Raw genomic sequence first — 23674 nt, 5'->3', positions numbered from 1 at the left:
TTTAACAACAGATCAGCAGCAGAGTAACCTTTCCTGGAGCCATATTGACGGTCACAAAGTAGTGAGTGGTAGTCAAAAAACTCTGTCATTTGTCTTGAGATTATTGTCTCAAGGATCTTACCAGTGATTGACAGGAGTGACACTGGTCTGTAGTTGCTGATTTCTGCTCTGCTCTTCTTTTTGTGAACAGGTACTACATTTGCCTCTTTCCATAGAGAGGGCCATTTACACTGTACTAGGCAGTGCTGAAAGATGCGAGTTAGAGGTGCTGCTAGCTGGTTTAGTTAGTTTTAGTTTAATATCTTTATTACGCAACTAAAACTAACTAAAAGCTGGTCTGCACATCTCAACAATCTTGGGCTCAACTTGTTAGTTAGTTTAATATGTTTATTATGCACCCCATACCCATCCTGTGGGCGGTAGTCAAAAGATTACAGAGGTACATAATTGGTCCAGGGACTGGGCCTCAAAGTTTTGATGGCTGAGCAAGTTACAGAGGTAATGAATTCACAATTTACAAAGGTAATGAACTCACAATTTACAAAGGTAATGAACTCCAGGTAGGTCTAGTCACAATCATGACAAGTTACAAAGGTATTTACAGATTACAGAGGTACACAATGGGTCCAGGGACCGGGCTCCAAAGTTTTGATGGCTGAACTAGGTACAAGGTAATGAACTCACAAGTTACAAAGGTAATGAACTCACAAGTTACAAAGGTAATGAATACTGTAAGAATGGTTACTTACGTTTATACATGGCAGCAATCATGAACAAATTTTAGAGTAATGAGCAATTCACACTTCCACACCCGGTCACAACTGTAGTGAGTTATTGGTGCAAATGTTGATTGCTGAGTCTCTCTCTCTCACACACACACACATACAAATTCATACACACACACACATAAACACACACACACACACACACACACACACACACACACACACACACACACACACACACACTCATACACACACACGCACACACACTCATACACACACACTCACACACACACACTCATACACACACACACACTCATACACACACACACTCATACTCACACACACACACACACACACACACACACACACACACACACACACACACACACACACACACTCACACATACACTCACACACTCACACACATACACACAAACACACACACACACACACACACACACACACACACACACACACACACACACACACACACACACACACACACACACACATGCACATATGTGGTAATGCTTTATTTACAGCTAGCAAAGTCAGGGTATTTCTCCAGAATGGTCTGTAATATACCACTGTGGATAAAATACTTAGCCATTTCTTGAACACTTCTGAGTGAGTTGTTTCTAAATTCATTAATTTTATCACACTCCAGTACATAATGACGCAAGGTGTGACAATAATCCATCTGGCAAAGTTTACATTTCGTTTGGTCTACATCTGGTGGTGGTGATTTAACCTGCCAAAGATACTTGTAACCCAGCCGGAGCCGGGCGGTAGTGACATCCAAGAGTCTGCTTATTTTGTTGGATGCACCATAGACATGTGGCTCCTCCTGCATGATAGAATGATGATAGATGGACTCACTGGTGTCAATCTCCCTGAGCCTTAAGTCCATAAAATTCAGCTGAAGTTCTTTTCGTATTATTGTTCTCAAACTACTACCTGACAAGCCAAGATTGTAATCTACTCCCTCTTTGAAAGCATACAGCTTAGCCAATTTATCAGTTCTATCATGCATCTGAAGACCAATGTGAGATGGAATCCACAGCATGTGCACTCTGACTCCACTGTCCACAATCCTACCATACCTGTGTCTGGCTTCTGACACAAGCATGCCACAATTTATGCTTAATGAGTTGAGAGCATTTATGGATGACAGAGAATCAGTTACAATTAAACTGTCAATCTTTGATACATAGATGCATTTCAGTGCAAGGAGTATGGCAAACAGTTCTGTCTGAAGGGTAGAGGCCCAATTATTGATGCGTGCTCCAATTTCTTTAAGAGAGCCATCACTCTGTACGACAACAGCAGCACTACCAGCTGCACCAGTGGATTGGTGAACAGAACCATCAACGTAAATAATTTGCGAGAGTGTGTGCTGTGTGACTAAGTTATCAATACAGCTTAAGGCCTCATGTTTGGCTTCAAGGCGAAGTTTTGGTTGTGATTTAAGAAGTAGTTTGGGGGGAAATGGAGGAAAGGTAGTTTGGAATGGGGTAATATTCCATGGAGCGGAGAAGTGCCGCTGTTGCCTTACTTGACATAGATCATGTATCTGATTCATGCGGAGGTCGGTTCCAGTCTTTTCGATCCATCTGGAGGAGTGTTCACCAGTGCTGAGGAAAGTTTGGAGGGCTTCTGTGCAGGGGTTTGAATGAGCTTGCCTGAGCATATTAACCCCAATTAGGATATTTCTTTCAGTAACACGATCTCTGATGCTTGGAATATCAAGTTCTTTTTGCATATTTAAAATTTTGGCAGTACGAGGGCATCCTAGGATGATCCTCATTGCTTCGTTCTGCAGTTTTTCCAGCCCTCCAAGCTTCCAGTCAGACACAAGAGCAAGTAGTGGCGCAGCATAATCAACCAATGATCTAATATAAGCAAGATACATCATTTTCACAATTTTAACATTAGCACCATACCTGGGGTGAAGCCCTGCCACAACTCGAAGTGCTCTCAGTCGTTCTTTGTATTGGCGACAAAGTCTTGTTACAACAGGTCCAAGTAGTGGAACCTCAAAGCCTAGATACCTGTATCTGCTTACATATTCTAGAAGAGACCCATCATGCAATTGGATCTGACGAACTGTGCCTCTCTGTCGAGGAGGACGCCTATTGAGTATCTTTGTTTTATCAGTAGAGATTATCAACCCCAGGTCCTGACACGAGGCTAGTACATGATTAAGAATGTTTTGGGTGTTGGAGAATCCGGTGGTGTGAATCATTATATCATCAGCAAAACTAATCACATAATTATGGGGCTGACTAGGCATAGCATTAAGTAATGCATTAATTAGAATATTGAACAGTGTGGGACTGAGCACACCTCCCTGTGGGGTTCCTAATTCAAAGTCTTTAGTTACACTTCTATGTCCCTGGAACAACACAGACGATTTTCTGTTGGACAGGTAGCCTTTAATCCAGCGGAGAAGCCATCCTCCAACATCCATTCTGGCAAGTTCACTAATTATTACATGTCGGTTGGCTACATCGAAAGCGGATTTAAGGTCAAGGAAGGTAGTGTAGGAGCTGTCAGTGTGCAGGGTGAGAAAGGTGGCTATGCAATGATGCACGCTCCTTCCATGCATGAAACCATGTAACCGGGGAGACAAAAATTGTTTGATTCTGTACATGAGACGATTAAGAATCATTCTCTCAAATGTTTTACACAAGCAGCTAGTAAGAGATATTGGGCGAAATGCATTTTGTTGATTGGGCTTAGGAATTGGAATGATGAGGCTGTTGGTCCAAGATTGAGGGAGCTCCCCAGTTACATAGCTCATGTTATATAATTCAAGTAATGGATTACCTGGTACTCGACACAGCAATCTGAGTATGTTGTAAGTAATACCATCCTCACCAGGCGACGTGGAGTTGCCCTTAGTTAGCGCTGCATCAAGTTCATAATTAGTGAAAGGAATGTTGCAATCATCTGCCTTACTGAGCATAAAGCAAACAAGTCTCTCCCTTGCATCATATTTATCATTTAATTTTGCCTGTGTGGCACTGGGAAGATTGTCATAGCTAGATGTAGCAGCCCAAGCACTGACTAACTCATTCGCCCTATGCAAGGGATGAGGGTGCGCGATCTGCCCAGTTCGTTTACCCTTAATTCTATTTATGTCCCTCCATGCCCGGCTAAGTGGGGTGTGAGCATTAAGACCGTTGACAAATTTTTCCCAGTCGGTTTGCCGCAGCTCTGTCATACGCTCTCTGGCAGCAGCAAGGGCAGTTTGGAAGAGCCTCAGCATTCCAGGGGTACGATGTTTTCTATAGGCTAGGCCTAGTCTGCGAGCAGTACGTTTCAGTGTACGAAGTTTAGAATCATTGTAATAAGTATGGTTTTTGGAGGAGGTATGATTATTACGGAAGTTTGTTGGGTTTAGAGTACCAAGAGGTTGCAGTGGCGGCTCTAAGTAGTTCTGAATACTGCTCACAAGATCATTGTTAAAGGTCTCTACAGAGGAACACTCATAGGAATTATACCAGTCAGTCACATGTGCAACAAAGTCATCATGCTGATCTGTGGGAACATTAAAACGTTTCCGTTTGAATATCCCACCAGGAAGGATAGTATTACCAATATCTAGAGAGGTTAGCCTAGGGAAATGATCAGACGCTATATCTGTTACAATGGAAGACTCACAGCTGGCAGAAGTAATGTTAAAGCCCAGGCACAGATCAAGGACGCCTCCATAGATATGTGTGGGTTCAAGGTCACCTACAATTTGGACATTATCATGACTGTTTAAGAGTGACAACAGTTGATTGCCATTACGATTACCAAACTGTGAGTTTCCAATGCTTTTGTGTCTCGCATTGTAATCGCCAATAATAAGAGTAGGCTCAGAATGAGCACAAGTTGGGAGCTCCAAGTAATTAAATTTATCAGCAGGAGCATACAAGTTAAATATGTTGAGAGCAGAGTTCCCTATATAAATCCCAACACCGTGATATTGTAGCCCCTCTGTTTTCTTATGTGCAAGAAGTTGATGGGGAAGTGATTTTTTAATATATAGAACACAAGAGTTAGTAGATTTGAGGTTATATGCAACAAATGATGGTAATTTAGGGGGTTGGGATTTTTCAGGGACTCTGCACTCTTGTAGACACACAACATCAATGGGTTCAGTGGTTACTTTATGATGAAGTTCAGGAAGTCTTTTTCTAAGTGATGCAATATTCCAGCTTAATATAGAAAGTTTATACGAGTTTTGATCCATTATAGTAGTCCTGGGATCATCTTGAGTTTCTCAGCATAATGAAAAAATTTTTCATATAAATAGCAGACCTTATCAATGTCAACAGTGCTACCCTTGTCCATGAGTTTTGTAAGTGCACCTCCAGTTGTAAGGCCTCGTGGGAGTCTTCGTAAACCCAGAGCATGACGCTGTTTATGTGTGAATGTATGATAGGTGACACCACCACCACTCACATTCCCTCCTCCACTAACATTACACGCAACACTACAACTGTCATCACCAGCGCCACTACCAACATTGTGTTCATTACATTTGTCAACAGTATTGTATTCAACATTAATGTCTAAGTGACTAACCTCATCACACTCTGCACCACCACTTATATTATGCTCATCACTATTACTAACATTATAGACACCACCACTCTCATCACACTCTTCACCACCACTTATATTATGCTCATCACTATTACTAACATTATAGACACCACCGCTCTCATCACACTCTTCACCACCACTTAAATTATGCTCATCACTATTACTAACATTATAGATACCATTGCCCTCATCACACTCTTCACCACCACTTATATTACGGTCATCACTATTACTAACATCATTGACACCATAGCCTTCGTTATGATGCTCACTACAGTTATCAACACAAGTATTATATTCGTCATTACTGTGATTAAGAACACCACCACCACCTTGTTCAGCAGCCTTACACTTGCTTTCACAAATTGTGACAATCTTGTTATTGGTACACTCTACACATCTTTCCATGTGTTGTTCAAGTTGTTGTTTCAGGTGAAATTGTTGTGTTTCCAGTATTTTTATGCGCGACATCAGGTTGTATACCACAGGAGCAAGACTTGGAACATCTGGAGACGTGAAGTCCCGGTCAGCTGAGCTATTTGGCTGACTGTCAGCTGACTCAGCTAAGCTGGTATTGACAGCCGACGTGATGGAGGTCTGTTGACGTGCTCCCCAGGTGAGGTGCTCAACCCCATTGTCTGAGGGCAGGCATGAGCCAGTATTCAGACCCGAGGCACCTGGTAGTCCTGGGGGGCCATTATGAAGGGTACAGGGTGAAGTGCGGTTGGCTGCGATGCGATCAGCCCTCACACTGCAGTCAGCATGAGCTGCTGTGACTCCTGAGGTCTTACAATTGATACATTGTTTAGCAACAGTCTGTTGCTGTTTGATCATAGCATAACACCGTTCAGAAGGATGAGCATTGGCACACACTGCACACCAGTGTGACTTAGATGGGCATTTCCTGGCGATGTGGCCCCAGCGTTGACACTTATAACATCGACGTTGAGGAGGTCTGTACAATGCAATGTAATAGCGTCTGTTGAGGGCTGCACGGGAGTGAATATAGCGTGGCAGAGTCCCCTGGCCAGTCCACTCAGCTAATATCAGACCGTTGGAAAGTCGACGAGGGCTTGCAACTTGCTCTGACGCCAGATATTGAGGATTCAAGTGCTTGTTGACGTTGTAGATGACAATAAGCACTTTAGGTGCCCTTGGTGGGGCAGCTCGGAGTTTGATGTTGGCATATTCGTGAGTGAGAAGTTTGTCTATAAATGCTGAATCATTAGGCACAAAGACGTAGTTATCCTCATCGCGGACAAACTTGATCGTTTTCTCATGATTGTTTACACTAGCTTCGAAAAACCAGTTAAACTTGGTCTCTTGATCAGTGTTGTCAGGGAAATCTAACCTGACAGCTTTGGGAGGGTGTGCGCCCACTGTATTGCTTTCAGCAAGCTTTCTCTGGAAGCCTCGTTCTTTTTTCCGAGCCTGTTTACTAAAATATGTTTCAAATCTGCCTTCACCATCATCTACGTCAACACCATCAGCTATACTCATAGCTGACAGGAGTTTCACACTGGCGATGGGCTAAAGGATACCGGTGAATAGAAGGGACAAGGAAGGGATATTCACCTCGCTAGACACAGGCAATGTGGGTGTAGTGGCCTGCGGGTCGCAGTGCGATTTTCAAGGTCATTCACGGGGCCACCGTCGTCTCGAGAGTTACCAATATTGCACCACTCCTTAATTACTCCAAACCCGCAGCACTTAACACAGCTAGCACACGTGTCTGGGAATGACAGACAAATTTTCACTCTGTGGACAAATAAATCAGCACAAACTTAATATGTTTATAGATGAACCTCTGGCTTGTTACAGTTAAAAAGCTGTTTAGCCTGGATCGGTTAAACTCGCCCTTATCTCATATGTAGATAATGGCGACGAGCTAAGGGATACCGGTGAATAGGAAAGTCGAGGAAGGGACATTCACCTCACTGGACACACGCAGTATGGGTGTAAGTGGCATGCGAGTCTTATAGTGCCATTTTCAAGGTCACCCAGCAGGCCAGACATTCCTCACTCATTTTAAGCCTACGTAGGTACTGATGGTAGCACAATGTCCTAAGTCAGTGAAATCCACTCGTGCAAATAGTTACAACAAATCTGCAGCACTTAACACAACCACTAGGATATTTGCTTGTAGCAGGCAGGTAGGCACACAGGAGACTTATTCGTAAGGTGAGTGGAGTGCGGCACAGAGGACTGACACGGGCACTCAAGCATTTATGTGGTCTGGCAAAAACCGCCTCTAGACCATAAGTAAATAGAGGCGAATGGCTGAGTTCCAAATCGAGGGGCTCAACTTGTCTGGGCACACAGCCTTTTCTTGGTCAATTGTACTTAAATAAACTTACTTAGACTTACTGACTTATTTATATTAATTACATCTCCTTTAAGACATTATGACTTTAATATAAAAATCAATAATTACCAATATAAAAATGCTGGAAAAGAAACACAAAGCAAGAGATATTAAATAATAATAATTTTAAGTTTCAATGCCAGTGGCAACACCATTGGAATGTTGCTCACAGACGAGTATTGTTATTTTTATATACTGTAAGCAATAATATCCAAAGTAAATATTGGACGATAATAATAATCTTTATTTCTACAGAAGTGGTTTCACCTGAACTTTGAGCAACCTTCAGGAGCCCACCAGCTGTGTATAATTAACAATGGCTCTAAATTATAGACATGTTGCAGTAACTGGACCTCCAGGTAGATTAATTATAAATTGCAGTACGCTCTTATTTAGGCCTCTTATGGGATTTGACACTTTTTACAATGATTTTAAGATAGCAAATTATGTAGGACTGAGCCTACAATTAGCCAATAATGTGGTTTCTTCTTTTTTCACCGGGGACCTTGGGAGAACATTGAAATTTTATTTGAATTATTCTGTATGACCCTTGTGAGTTTAGCGCGTAGTTTGGATTGTAACAATAATAATATTCGAATTATTAAATCTTGGAGAGATAATAAGCCAAGAAACCGGAGATTTCCAATGGGGTCCTTAGCCCTCTTCCAGGATGCAACCCATAACACTTGTAGTAAGTTTATTTGGGTACAGCTACACAGGGCCAGGAGCTGTGACTCGACCCCTGCAACCACAGTTAGGTGAGTACATAAATACAGCTACACAAATTATCATACATAGTAACATGTGTGTAAATTACTCAGGATAACCTCCAAAAAAGTCATAATTTCTAACTTCTAATTGTAACTAACTCCTAATTCTCAACTAACTGTTAATTTTTAGATCCCTCATTACTGCCGGGTGAAGAAAGGCAGTAGATGTTAGGAGACTTGCATATTTTTCTCACTCTACCTGGGATTGAACCCAAGTCTTTTCAGATGTGAGCCGAACACTTGTTATATTGTTAATTTTTATTTTTGTTTTATATGCATAACACAATTTTTTTTACAATGGACTTAAGAGCACACATATTATAGGCACATCAAAATAGTACATCATGTAGAATTAACCTAAGATAATATAATACAGTGGAACCCCGGTTTTTGTCTATAATCTGTTCCAGAAGGTCAGCTGGACACCGATTTGTATGAAAACTGAAGTAATATTTCCCATAAGGAATAATGTAAATTAAATTAATCCATTCCAGACACCCAAAAATATTAACAAAAAATATATTTTATAGAGAATAACTATAGTTTTACATACAGAAAACAATGAGAAATAAATATAAAGCACTGATTTTAATGGATAAGTGAACATTTAAATAACTTTTACCATTATTTAAGAGACTTGTTGGCGTATGGAAGATGGCAAGGAGGGGAGAGGGAGGAGGGGGTTATTGTTTGGAAGGGGAATCCCTGTCCATAAGGGCTTCAGGTATCAAAGCTCTCTCTGGGGTTACTTCCCTTCTTTGTCTTTTACTGGCACTAGGACCAGCTTGAGAATCATTGGACCCCTGTTGCACAAAAAATCTTTCCAGAGGGCCTGTTTTTGGTGCCTCTTTAAGATTTGCCTAAACTGGGACACGGCATTGTCATTGAACATGTTGCTGACACGGCTTGCAACAGCTTTGTTAGGGTGATATTTCTCCACAAAACTTTGCACAAATGTCCTTAATCACTGAAGAAGGCACATTCTCCCCTCTCTCTTCCTCCTCCTCTGAAGTAATTTCCTCATCTAAGGTCTGTTGCTGTTCCAGATGAAGGTCTTTCAGCTCTCAGTGGTTATCTCTTCCCTGTGGTCGTCCACCAACTCTTCCACATCCTGGCCACTCACCTCCAACCCCATGGACTTCCTCAAAGACACAATAGAGTTCTTTCTTGAATTCCATAATGTTTCTCACCTTCTTTACCAAAGGGCTGGCACTCTGAACTTTCTTTGGCCCCATGGTGGCTTATTCAGCATTCGCAAGCACAAAAAACAATAGATTATTATGAAATGTTTTGGATGAACTCACTGAATAATGCACACTGAACGAGTAACAAAGGCAGACTGAGTCACAAATGTATGAGCAGCCGTGTCCTGTGGGCAGGCGGACGCATCTGGTATAGACGATTTCTGAACGGATGTATAAAAACGGGGAAAAATTCGCCGAAAAAAGTGGTTGAAAACTGAATTGTATGATAACCAGACCAGACGAAAACCGGGGTTCCACTGTAGTCAAGCAAATTATATGTGCATGTATATGGTTCCACTGGTCCCCTCAAGGGAAGTTCCTTGAGGCCTGTGAGAGGCTCTTGATCTAGGGAACTGGATCTGTGCTCCAATTCCTTGAATTAAGCCTGAATGCCTTCCATCCCCTCCCCCCACAGGTTCTATATAATTCCTCTGGGTTTAGTGCTCCCCATGATAATAATACTAATAATAATTTCCATTGGTGTCCCTTGTGATAATTACAGTGTAGTATAATAAGACATTTGTATTTCAATTTTACCAATTATAAACTGAGTATAATCATTATGAATACAATTCTCTAAAGTAGCATTTTATAACTTAACCTAGGATATCCCTGTAATTCTCAACAATAATTTTATTTTCCTATATTTAATATATCATATTTGTTTGAATGAGGGGTCTCTTGATGCTGATTAAGGGCTCAGTGCTTCTCATGAATATAATAATAATAAATTTATTATTTGCAGGTGTCGGGAAGACAACATTAATTCAGAAGATAGTATCAAAACTTCAGGCAGCTGGCGTAACCTGTGAAGGATTTTACACGCAAGAATTAAGGCAAGGAAGTAAACGTGTAGGCTTCGATGTTGTCACACTGAGTGGCAAGACCGGTGTATTAGCCAGAGTCAAGTAAGTGAAGGTTTACTTAAACACTGGAATATTCTTCTGTTTCATGAATCTCTATGAATACGTAATCTAAAGTTCATTGATATGTGATCACAACTGTTATCAGAAATCAGTTACAATACTAGAATAACCACTTAATCAGATTCCAGACAACACAGAACCCCACTATTCAAAAGTCGTAATTTACTCAAAACACAACACATTTACACCTACTAATGTGCATTTTATATAGGTACACTACACAGGATATACGTAGTTGAACCTCAACCCATACTCCAACTCTTCCTGGAGAGCTGCAACAGAAAACAGACAGTGTATGAAATAAGTATCTCTGGTATACCACATGTTCAGCTCAACCTGTCTAGGAGATCTGTGCAAATAAAGGGCCTTAAAATTTAGAACTCCCTTCCAAAAGATGCAAAAAAGGTTCCTTTTTGCTGCCTGCATTACAAATACTATTGAATAATTAAAAAGCACTTCAATTTGACCTAAACTCTGCACTAATTATATTATAGCCCAGTTAATTATATTATAGCCCAATTTATCATTAGCAACCATATTGAGCCACATCACATTAGCATTCATACTGATTTTCTCTCTATCATCAGTTTATTTCAATATATGTATGTTAACCCTTTCAAGGTTTCGGCTGTACTAGTACGGCTTACGCATCAGGGTTTTTGACGTACTAGTACGCCTAAATTCTAGCGCCCTCAAATCTAGTGAGAGAAAGCTGGTAGGCCTACATATGAAAGAATGGGTCAGTGTGGTCAGTGTGCACAGTATAAAAAAAATCCTGCAGCACACAGTGCGTAATGAGAAAAAAAAACTTTGTGTTTTTGGATTAAAACAGCGACTTTGCACTGTATTTTCGAATGGTATTTATTGCTGTATTCTAGTTTTCCTGGTCTCATTTTATAGAATGGAAGACATATTACAGAAATTGAGATGATTTTGACTGGTTTACAATGAAAAGTACCTTGAAATTGAGCTCAAAGTAGCAGAAATGTTCGATTTTTACCAAAGTTCAAAAGTAAACAAATCATGCTAAGCGTCCAATACACGTCAACTGGTGAGTCTAATATTCTTTCACAAGTGCGCCGATATTATTTATATCATTTCTACACTAATGCAGTAGTCTGCATAACAGTAAATCTTCTATTTTTTGTGAGAATAAAAATTCAAAGTGGAAAGAAAAAGAATGTAAGAGGGGCCTGGGGGCATGACTAATGAACAGAGGAAATGTTATTTTAGTGCCAGGAATGTCTTTCTTGATTATTCTGGACCCTATTCGGAAATTGGCATCTTTTGAAATTTGTGTGAAATTGGCAAAATTGCTAAATTCTGACCACTGTACTGGATAGTTGAAATCGGTAAATGGGTGGTTTCTTGTACTCATTCGATAGAAAAAAAATGGAGTTCTAGCGAAATAGTTATGATTTTTGTCGACTAGTACATTGGAATTGGCCAAAAATAGGGCTCAAAGTGGGCAGAATCGCTGATGCGTAAACATCATCGAGACCGCTAACTTCGTGAAAGCATAATTCCGTAAGTTTTCCATCAAATTTCATACTTTTGGTGTCATTATGATCAGGAAAAGATTCTCTATCTTTTCATAAGAAAAAATAATTTTTTTTTTTAAATTTGGCGACCCTGAGAACAAATCTTGGAGAGGGCCTGGCGACCCTGAAAGGGTTAATAATAAAAAATATCATATACTACTTCAGTATTTACCAGTACAAATGTTATACCAAATTGTAATAGAAAAATCTCAAAATGCCATAAATCATAAACTAATTTGCTGTGTAAAGTGTCAAAGATTGCAAACTATAGAATTCTTGTGAAGCCACCTATTTTGTAGTTGTTCAGTAGTTATAAGTTATTTTTAAAGCTGTCCAGAATACAGCCTCTCATTTAACAACAGAGTTCTGTTCCTAAGACCACACCAATAAATGAATTCGTCGCTAAGCAAGGAGCATACTACAATGGTAGTGGGTTTGTGTCAACCATCTTTGCTATTGTTTTATTGTCACCACTGCACCATCTATAACATTTTTAGTATATTTTTAAATGTTTATACAGTACTGTACATATATTGTAATAAACAGAATAGAGGAAATCAGCTCTTAATATACATTATTTAGGTATGCATACTGGTCAGAGAGCCCATCGTAAGTCTGAGTCGTCGGTAAACGAGTACGCCGCTAAGTGAGGAGAGGCTGTACTCTGCATAACAGGGGGCTTTCTACAAATTATGTTCAACATGTCAGTCACTCCTATATCAACTGTATATATGTACTGTACTTTTTAAAAATAAATACTGTAATTGTCATTGTAATGATTTTCAGTACATGAGATATGTATGACCTCCAGGATTATAATAATAATAATGGAGCCTCTCTTCACTTAGCGACGTACTCATTTACCAACGACTCGGACTTACGATGGGCTCTATTACCAGTATGCATACCTAAATACAGAAGTGTATATTAGAGCTGATTTCCTCTATTTTGTTTGTTACAATATACAGTACACTGCTGTATAAACATTTAAAACATTATCAAAGATGGTTGACACGAACCCACTACCATTATAGTATGCTCCTCGCTTAGCGACGAACTCGTTTACCAATGTGGTCTTAGGAACGGAACTCCGTTGTTAAGTGAGGAGAATCTGTAATACAGTAATAATAATACAAATTTAATTTTAGACAATACATTACAGTCCTTATTTTCTCATAAATTTGGCCAAATTAATATTTGGTTATAATTTGTAGTACTATCTGAAGGGTGTGTAAAGGTAGAAAGTTGAAAGTGAACATAGATAAGAGTAAGGTAATGAGGATATCAAACGATTTAGATAAAGAAAAATTGGATATCACATTAGAGGGAGGGAGTATGGAAGAAGTGAATATGTTCAGATATTTGAGAGTTGACTTGCCGGCAGATGGGTTTATGAAGGATGAGGTTAACTATAGAATTGATGAAGGTAAAAAGGTGAGTGGTGCGTTGAGGTACAGTGGTACTCCGAGTTTTGTACAGCTCCCAACTCAAACAATTATGAAAGTGTATTATTGTAAGTGCTTTTGTAAGTGTATTTTTGGGGGTGTGAAACGGAGTAATCTAATTTACATTATTCCTTATGGGAACAAATTCATTCGGTAACAGCACTCAAACAGCCTTCTGGAATGAATTATGGCCGAAACTCGGGGTACCACTGTATCTATGGAGACAAAAAATGTTATCCATGGAGGCAAAGAAGGGAATGTATGAGAGTATAGTGGTACCAACATTCTTATATAGGTGTGAAGCATGGGTTGTAAATGCTACATAAAGGAGGAGGCTGGAGGCAGTGGAGATGTCGTATCTAAGGGCAATGTGTGGTGTAAATATTATGCAGAGAATTTGTTGTGTGGAAATTAGGAGGTGTGGAATTACTAAAAGTATTAGTCAGAGGGCTGAAGAGGGGCTGTGGAGGTGGTTTGTCATTTAGAGAGAATGGAACAAAGTAGAATGACCTGGAGAGCGTATAAATCTGTAGGGGAAGGAAGGCGGGGTAGGGGTCGTCCTCAAAAAGGCCGGAGGGAGGGGGCAAAGGAGGTTTTGAGGGCGAGGGGCTTGAACTTCCAGCAAGTGTGCGGGAGTGTGTTTTAGTAAGAGTGAATGGAGATGAATGATTTTTAGGACCTGACAAGGTGTTGGAGTGTGAGCAGGGTAATATTTTGTGAAGGGATTCAGGGAAACCGGTTAGTCGGACTTGAGTCCTGGAAGTGGGAAGTGCAATGCCTGCAATTTAAAGAGGGGTTTGGGATATTGGCAGTTTGGAGGGACATCTAAACTGTTGTTTCTGAGCACCTCTGCACAGACAGTGATTATGTATGAGTGATGGTGAAAGTGTTGAATGATGAAAGTTTTTTTCTTTCTTTTTGGGTTGTCTTTCTTTTTGGGTCACCTTGCCTAGATGGGAAACAGCTGATGTGTTAAAAAAATCCTGTTGAATCAATAATTTTCAGAGGATTTTGGGTAGATTATTTTTTTCTGTTGGACACAACTAAAGCTAATACAGTTTTAATTATATTAAAGTGACCAATATTTATATAGTAACAACAATAAGAATTATAATTATATATTTGGAGTAAAATTGAAATTAATGTTATTGTGATGACACAGTTATAAACAGTTCACTGTCTGGATGGCTGAAACCCAAGGCAAACCAGTCCTAAAACTAGCTGGTCAATATGTTGTCCATTGGTTTGCCATGGGTTTGAACCTTCCATGTAGTAAGTTATTAATGCTATTGCATAGTTTCAATCAAAATGTTGATTACAGGGCAGAGAGCGGCAACAGACGAGAGCACCGTGTGGGACAATATGTCGTTGATCTCCCTGCGTTTGAGTCACTTGCTCTTCCTTTACTACGAACTCAGGTATTATATATGTATGTTGTAATGTAGCCAATTTCACTTTAACATTTTTTACTTACTATTTAAAGGCAATGAAAGCATTTGACAGAAGTAATGAATTATAAATGAGACAGAATTCATTAACATGGGGCTTGCTCTGTTATATAGTATTAAAATATTTATACTATACAGTATTAGCTACAAACCAGAATAGTAAGCTGTTATATATAGATCCTAATATTATTCTTATCCCATGTTATATGTACCATATTTCGTGGCTTATAAGACTTGTTTTAGTTTCAATGACACATCATCAGACGTAACTGGGAGAGCTACAGCCCACCCCACACCCCAAACTTATTGCTCCTGTCTCTGACCTTCAGTTTATACGACAGAGGGTAGTTTTTGGAGACATTTTATGGGAAAAAAATGCATCTAATAAGCCGTGAAATATGGTATATTAAATTATGTTTAAATTAATTTGAATATAAAAATGACATTTCATTTGGTCTGTCAAAGTTATTTAAAAAATAAATGGAGTTTTCTACCCCCTCACACTTAGGGGGGCAATGGGGCATCTGTTCCAAATCCCCTTATGTTAAATCTGCAGATATCTGGGAGAGGAGAGACAGGTGTTTGGGTAAGAGACCAAACCTGTAGCCTTGCCAACATCTGCCCTATACTGTACCGTATTGTAGTATGGCTTTATTTTGAGCTTTGTGGTGAAAACATTTCATATAGTCCATTGGGAAGATGAATTTGTAGTACCTAAAAATGTTATTTAAAGTCAGTAGAGGTGTAGTAATGGAATGCAGTTTATCAGTAGAATGAGCTGCAAGAGGCAATAGTAAGTGCTACAATCACTAAAAATTTCGAAAAGCTTTACAGTGGATTATATAGAGAAGAAGAGACACAATGAACTTAGCTCTACTCCCATAGCTGCAGATAGGTCAACACAAATAGGTGATCACACAGTAATATGCTTTTTCAGAGTAGCAGCCCTCATATATTGGTTTTGGATGAGATTGGAAAGATGGAGATGTTTAGCCAAGGATTTGTGAGCGGCGTGCATCAGGCAATGTTGCAGCCCCACGTGACACTTCTCACTACTATCCCTGTTGCAAGAGGCAAACCTATACCACTTGTGGAAGAAATTCGAAACTGCTCTGATATTCTTTTAGTGAATGTGAGCTCATGTTTTTTTGCTTTTAGTGTGGAGCTCTTTTGCTCAGATAATTTAGCACATTATGATAATAATAATAATAATAATAATAATAATAATAATAATAATAATACAGTAGACTCTTGAGTAACGTGCAGCTTTTGTTCCTAAAAATCAGCACTCTTACTTGAAATAGCATTAATTGGAGTGAAGAACATGGGGTAAAATTGTGATTACGTTACTGAGATCTGAAGAAAGCTAATTTTTTTTTTTAAATAGCCTACAAGTCAAAACAAGTAACCTTATCCTACCTTAAATTCTGGTTGTTGTTGCTTCTTGATATGCAAGTGTGGGCAGTGGATTACTGTGGCCTTTCTGAGCTGATGTGAATGACTGTGATTCTTGTGTTGATGTGAATGAATGTGCTTGCCTATTTATGGTTACAGGGGCCAATTCACAGTTCTGGCCCTGCCTTTTACTGGTCACTTCTGGTATTGATGTGGATGGCTGTGGTTCTTGTATATATTTTTGTAGAATTACCGACAATATGTAAAGTGAAAGGACACAAGTGCAACTACTGTGACATTTTATTGTGGCAGCATTTCGCTCTCCAGGAGCTTTGTCAAGCTTTGACAAAGCTCCTGGAGAGCCAAACGTTGCCACAATAAAATGTCACATTAGTTGCACTTTTGTCTTTTTACTTTACATGTGGTTCTTGTGTTGATGTGGATGGCTGTGGGTCTTGTGTTGATGTGAATGGCTGTGGTTCTTGTGTTGATGTGGATGACCATGGTTCTTGTGTTGATGTGGATGCCCATGGTTCTTATATTGAGGTGGATGGCTGTGGTTCTTGCATTGATGTGGATGGCTGTGGGTCTTGTGTTGATGTGAATGGCTGTGGTTCTTGTGTTGATGTGGATGACCATGGTTCTTGTGTTGATGTGGATGCCCATGGTTCTTATATTGAGGTGGATGGCTGTGGTTCTTGTATTGATGTGGATAGCTGTGGTTCTTGTGTTGATGTCCATGGCTGTGGTTCTTGTGTTGATGTGGATGGCCATGATTCTTATATTGATGTGGATGGCTGTGGTTCTTGTGTTGATGTGGATGGCTGTGGTTCTAGTGTTGATGTGGATGGCCTTGGTTCTTGTGTTGATGTGGATGGCTGTGGTTCTTGTGTTGATGTGGATGGCTGTGGTTCTAGTGTTGATGTAGATGGCCATGGTTTTTATATTGATGTGGATGGCTGTGGTTCTTGTGTTGATGTGGATGCAGGGTCATTAGTAGTTGATTGTTGTAGTGGAGGCTCAGGTACTCTGCAATTCATCTCTGGTATGTTTTACCTAACAATACTTTTTACAGGTGATGATACAGCATCATTGCTTGCTCGAAAATCTGATTGCTCTCTTTAAATCACTCAAACCATCCACCACTAAACATCTACGGTTGTGAAGGCATACAGTTTTGTAGTAGGATATGGCTTTCTGCCCTATTTTCAGAGTGCTAAGTGGGGCATTTTTCCTTAGTTTTTGATCAGCCCATACATTCTGTAACTGTTTTGTCTTATTTATCTGTATCAACCTGTTTGCCATTCTTTTCAACAGGTTGCAGTCTCTTATGTTCTTATTGTCTCTGGAGGTTGATTCTTGGAGATCAGACTTAGTGTGCAGCATCACATGAACAATTTGAACACTGGCTCCCAGCATATCTAACACCTCAATTTTTTTTTCAAAACTGTCAGAGTGTCATGCTTTATTTTCTCCTTTGCATCTCTAGCATCAGATGTATTCCTTTCAAATGCCATGGTTAATACCCAGAGAAAAAAATACGGTGATGAATATCTCTAAAATAGCTTGATTAATACACTGAATAAGGCATGTAATAATTCCACAATGGTATTGTGGACAGCATGGGTGGCAGTACAGCAAGGGGTGATGCTGTGCCTTCCCCATCAACAATGGATTTGCCTGTAGACCCAATGTGGTTTTGAGAAAAAATATGTCACTGCTTGGGCAACCAAAATTTTTCATGCAACTTGATTCTATGCTGATTTTTTTCATACTTTATGCATGTAAGATCAGGAGTTTTTTCGCAGAAATCGGATTATGGGTGCAGTCTTACAGTAGTGTTGTGTTGAAATTGCAGTGACTGGTTTTGAGTTAATCAAGAGTTTATTAAATTAATAATTTTTTTTTTTTTTCAACAAGTCGGTCGTCTCCCACCGAGGCAGGGTGACCCAAAAAAAAGAAAGAAAATCCCCAAAAAGAAAATACTTTCATCATCATTCAACACTTTCACCACACTCGCACATTATCACTGTTTTGCAGAGGTGCTCAGAATAAAACAGTTTAGAAGCATACACATATAAAGATACACAACATATCCCTCCAAACTGCCAATATAATAATAATAATAATAATAATAATAATAATAATAGTAATAGTTAAAGGTAGTAGGTTGGTAGACAGCAACCACCCAGGGAGGTACTACCGTCCTGCCAAGTGAGTGTAAAACGAAAGCCTGTAATTGTTTTACATGATGGTAGGATTGCTGGTGTCTTTTGTCTGTCTCATAAATATGCAAGATTACAGGTACGTCTTGCTACTTCTACTTACACTTAGGTCACACTACACTGCATGTACAAGCATATATATGTATATATACACATCCCTCTGGGTTTTCTTCTATTTTCTTTCTAGTTCTTGTTGTTGTTTATTTCCTCTTATCTCCATGGGGAAGTGGAACAGAATTCTTCCTCTGTAAGCCATGCGTGTTGTAAGAGGCGACTAAAATGCCGGGAGCAAGGGGCTAGTAACCCCTTCTCCCGTATAAATTACTAAATTTAAAAAGAGAAACTTTGTTTTTCTTTTTGGGCCTTGGTGGGATACGGCCGGTTTGTTGAAAAAAAAAAAAAATAATAATAATAATAATAATAATAATAATAATAGTAATAGTTAAAGGTAGTAGGTTGGTAGACAGCAACCACCCAGGGAGGTACTACCGTCCTGCCAAGTGAGTGTAAAGCGGAAACTTGTAATTGTTTTACATGATGGTAGGATTGCTGGTGTCTTTTTTCTGTCTCATAAACATGCAAGATTTCAGGTACATCTTGCTACTTCTACTTACACTTAGGTCACACAACACATACATGTTCAAGCATATATATACATACCCCTCTGGGTTTTCTTCTATTTTCTTTCTAGTTCTTGTTCTTGTTTATTTCCTCTTATCTCCATGGGGAAGTGGAACAGAATTCTTCCTCCGTAAGCCATGCGTGTCGTAAGAGGCGACTAAAATGCCGGGAGCAAGGGGCTAGTAACCTCTTCTGTATATATTACTAAATTTCAAAGGAGAAACTTGCGTTTTTCCTTTTGGGCCACCCCACCTTGGTGGGATACAGCTGGTATGTTGAAAGAAGAAGAAGAATAGTAATAATAATTAATAATAATTTTTTTTTTTTTTTAAAAAAGTCGGCCGTCTCCCACCGAGGCAGGGTGACCCAAAAAAAGAAAGAAAATCCCCAAAAAGAAAATACTTTCATCATCATTCAACTCTTTCACCTCACTCACACATAATCACTGTTTTTGCAGAGGTGCCCAGAATACAACAGTTTAGAAGTATATACGTATAAAGATACACAATACACCCCTCCAAACTGCCAATATCCCGAACCCCTCCTTTAGAGTGCAGGCATTGTACTTCCCATTTCTAGGACTCAAGACCGGCTATATAAAAATAACCGGTTTCCCTGACTCCCTTCACTAAATATTACCCTGCTAACATTCCAACAGATCGTTAGGTCCCAAATACCATTCGTCTCCATTCACTCCTATCGAACACGCTCACGCATGCCTGCTGGAAGACCAAGCCCCTCATCCACAAAACCTCACATTACCCCTTTCTTCCAACCTTTTCAAGGACGACTCCTACCCTGCCTTCCTTCCCCTGCAGATTTACCTGGAGTTTACCTGGAGAGAGTTCCGGGGGTCAACGCCCCTGCGGCCCGGTCTGTGACCAGGCCTCCTGGTGGATCAGAGCCTGATCAACCAGGCTGTTACTGCTGGCTGCATGCAAACCAACGTACGAGCCACAGCCCGGCTGGTCAGGAACCGACTTTAGGTGCTTGTCCAGTGCCAGCTTGAAGACTGCCAGGGGTCTGTTGGTAATCCCCCTTATGTATGCTGGGAGGCAGTTGAACAGTCTCGGGCCCCTGACACTTATTGTATGGTCTCTTAATGTGCTAGTGACACCCCTGCTTTTCATTGGGGGATGTTGCATCGTCTGCCAAGTCTTTTGCTTTCGTAGTGAGTGATTTTCGTGTGCAAGTTCGGTACTAGTCCCTCTAGGATTTTCCAGGTGTATATAATCATGTATCTCTCCCGCCTACGTTCCAGGGAATACAGGTTTAGGAACCTCAAGCGCTCCCAGTAATTGAGGTGTTTTATCTCTGTTATGCGCGCCGTGAAGGTTCTCTGTACATTTTCTAGGTCAGCAATTTCACCTGCCTTGAAAGGTGCTGTTAGTGTGCAGCAATATTCCAGCCTAGATAGAATAAGTGACCTGAAGAGTGTCATCATGGGCTTGGCCTCCCTAGTTTTGAAGGTTCTCATTATCCATCCTGTCATTTTTCTAGCAGATGCGATTGATACAATGTTATGGTCCTTGAAGGTGAGATCCTCCGACATGATCACTCCCAGGTCTTTGACGTTGGTGTTTCGCTCTATTTTGTGGCCAGAATTTGTTTTGTACTCTGATGAAGATTTAATTTCCTCATGTTTACCATATCTGAGTAATTGAAATTTCTCATCGTTGAACTTCATATTGTTTTCTGCAGCCCACTGAAAGATTTGGTTGATGTCTGCCTGGAGCCTTGCGGTGTCTGCAATGGAAGACACTGTCATGCAGATTCGGGTGTCGTCTGCAAAGGAAGACATGGTGCTGTGGCTGACATCCTTGTCTATGTCAGATATGAGGATGAGGAACAAGATGGGAGCGAGTACTGTGCCTTGTGGAACAGAGCTTTTCACTGTAGCTGCCTCGGACTTTACTCTGTTGACTACTACTCTCTGTGTTCTGTTAATGAGGAAATTATAGATCCATCGACCGACTTTTCCTGTTATTCCTTTAGCACGCATTTTGTGCGCTATTACGCCATGGTCACACTTGTCGAAGGCTTTTGCAAAGTCTGTATATATTACATCTGCATTCTTTTTGTCTTCTAGTGCATCTAGGACCTTGTCATAGTGATTTAAATGCTCTCCATGTCATTCTACTTTGATCCATTCTCTAAATGACCAAACCACCTCAACAGTCCCTCTTCAGCCCTCTGACTAATACTTTTATTAACTCCACACCTTCTCCTAATTTCCACATTCTGAATTTTCTGCCCTTAGACAGGACATCTCCACTGCCTCCAACCGCCTCCTCGCTGCAACATTCACAACCCAAGCTTCACACCCATATAAGAGTTTGGTACTATTGTACTCTCATACATTCCCTTCTTTGCCTCCATAGATAACGTTTTTTGTCTCCACATATACCTCAACGCACCACTCACCTTTTTTCCCTCATCAATTCTATGATTAACCTCATCCTTCATAAATCCATCCGCCAACATATCAACTCCCAAGTATCTGAAAACATTCACTTCTTCCATACTCCTCCTCCCCAATTTGATATCCAATTTTTCTTGATCTAAATCATATTATTATTATTATTATAATAAAAAAGAAGTGCTAAACATACTAAGGTCATACAGTGAATTAATAATAATGTTTATAATGATAAAAATAATGAAAATTTTTACTGATAAAGTTTCCATTTGGTGTACATTATTATTATATTTGCACTAAAAAAAAGTGCTACACTCATGTGGGTCATAAGATTTAGTATAGCCCTTATGGATTTAGTGCTTCCCTGTGAATATACTCATTATGCAGTACAGTATTTTGCACAGCATAGGCATTTAACTCAGCTTGGTGGATCCCTCAAAGTATTTATGTAAATTAACAGTATCATGATGTTGCAGGTATGTTGTAAATACATTAATGATACCTGTAGTTAGTCAAATGCAACATGTTCATTATGTTGGCTGCTAAAAATTACAAGATACAAAATTGATGTTATCTCCTTGTTTTTCTGTATAGCTGACACGTGAAAACCGAGATGACTGCGAACTTCACGACAAGATTTTGATAGCGTTAACAACGTCACTTCAGAAATGATGTTCTACATGTGTTCTGGAAGTCCTGTTGACAGATGTATAATTTACATGCAATTAGTTTAAGAAAAAAAAAGCAAGACACATATATATTTAGGAAGAGTGACATGCATACATACTCACAGGAGCTGTGACTTGACACCAGCAACCACATATAGGTGAGTGCACGCGTGCACACACACACACATACACACACACACACACACACACACACACACACACACACACACACACACACACACACACACACACACACACACACACACACATACACATACACATACACACATGCATATGCATAAATAACAAAAAGGCACAATACCGTGACTGGAACGATACACAAATAACCCGCACATGAAAGAGAGAAGCTTACGACGACGTTTCGGTCCGACTTGGACCATTGACAAAGCTTCTCTTTTATGTGCGGGTTATTTGTGTATGCATATGCATACACATATGCATATACACATTATACATACATACTACATTTGCATAAAATTTATTAGAGCAGCATTTTTTTTGATACTTTGAGAAGGGTGTATGTACCTCAGTAATTGGTACATTTAAGAGTTAATTTGGGTTGAAGACAGTATAACAATTGAGGTGATTCCTGACAGCAGTCATATGGACACCATATAAATATGAGCATTGCAGTACTGTATGAATACTTCATCTAAGTGTTCTTTTTGTGAGTGAAATATCTTAGTTTTTTATGAAGTGAAACATTACCTTTTTTTTTTTCTTCTTTGAAGCTTTGGCTACAATATAATATATCATTGAGGATATATTTGAAATTTGTTTTTTGGTGAAAATTTTATTTTGGCAATTATCTGGCAATTCTAACGTTCTTTGTGCTGTATATTAAATGATAAACTGGCTTCCATGCAAATTCACTATATGTCTGAAATAAAATTATTCCCTTAAAATTTATGAAAACTTTGATCCTTCTTTACCTGAAGTAACCTCAATAGTGTCCAGGTAGCCTTTCTGAGACTGCCAATACAGTGGACCCCCGGTTTACGATATTATTTCATTCCAGAAGTATGTTCAGGTGCCAGTACTGAACGAATTTGTTCCCATAAGGAATATTGTGAATTAGATTAGTCCATTTCAGACCCCCAAACATACACGTACAAACGCACCTACATAAATACACTTACATAATTGGTCGCATTGGGAGGTGATCGTAAACCGGGGGTCCACTGTACTTCCATTGTATGAAGGAAGATAATGTTTGTACTATGTATGGACTGATCCAGTTCTAGTGGAGGCACTACCAGCAT

General features: G+C 39.7%; 1 protein-coding gene across 3 annotated transcripts; it reads left to right on the top strand.

Annotated features, from left to right (window-relative positions):
* The first annotated feature begins 72 nt into the window (after nucleotides 1-72).
* LOC128687238 (cancer-related nucleoside-triphosphatase) lies at nucleotides 73-22680 on the top strand. 3 transcript variants are annotated; one of them, XM_070094673.1, is made up of 6 exons: nucleotides 73-190; nucleotides 7945-8048; nucleotides 10449-10611; nucleotides 14937-15033; nucleotides 16001-16195; nucleotides 22318-22680. In XM_070094673.1, exons 2-6 carry the CDS (start codon nucleotides 8006-8008, stop codon nucleotides 22393-22395), a joined length of 576 nt encoding a protein of 191 aa, XP_069950774.1. In that variant the 5' UTR covers nucleotides 73-190; nucleotides 7945-8005; the 3' UTR covers nucleotides 22396-22680. The 3 variants fall into 3 exon arrangements, with proteins under 3 accessions (XP_069950774.1, XP_053630548.1, XP_069950829.1); XM_053774573.2 differs by lacking the exon at nucleotides 73-190 and having other exon boundaries at nucleotides 7834-8048; XM_070094728.1 differs by lacking the exons at nucleotides 73-190; nucleotides 22318-22680 and adding an exon at nucleotides 20123-22298 and having other exon boundaries at nucleotides 7834-8048.
* The last annotated feature ends 994 nt before the right edge of the window (nucleotides 22681-23674 follow it).

The sequence above is a fragment of the Cherax quadricarinatus genome, chromosome 1 (genome assembly GCF_038502225.1).
Source record: "Cherax quadricarinatus isolate ZL_2023a chromosome 1, ASM3850222v1, whole genome shotgun sequence".
In the NCBI taxonomy this organism is placed as follows: domain Eukaryota; kingdom Metazoa; phylum Arthropoda; class Malacostraca; order Decapoda; family Parastacidae; genus Cherax; species Cherax quadricarinatus.
Note: the sequence above shows the minus strand (reverse complement) of the source record. Positions and strands in the feature narration are given on the sequence as shown.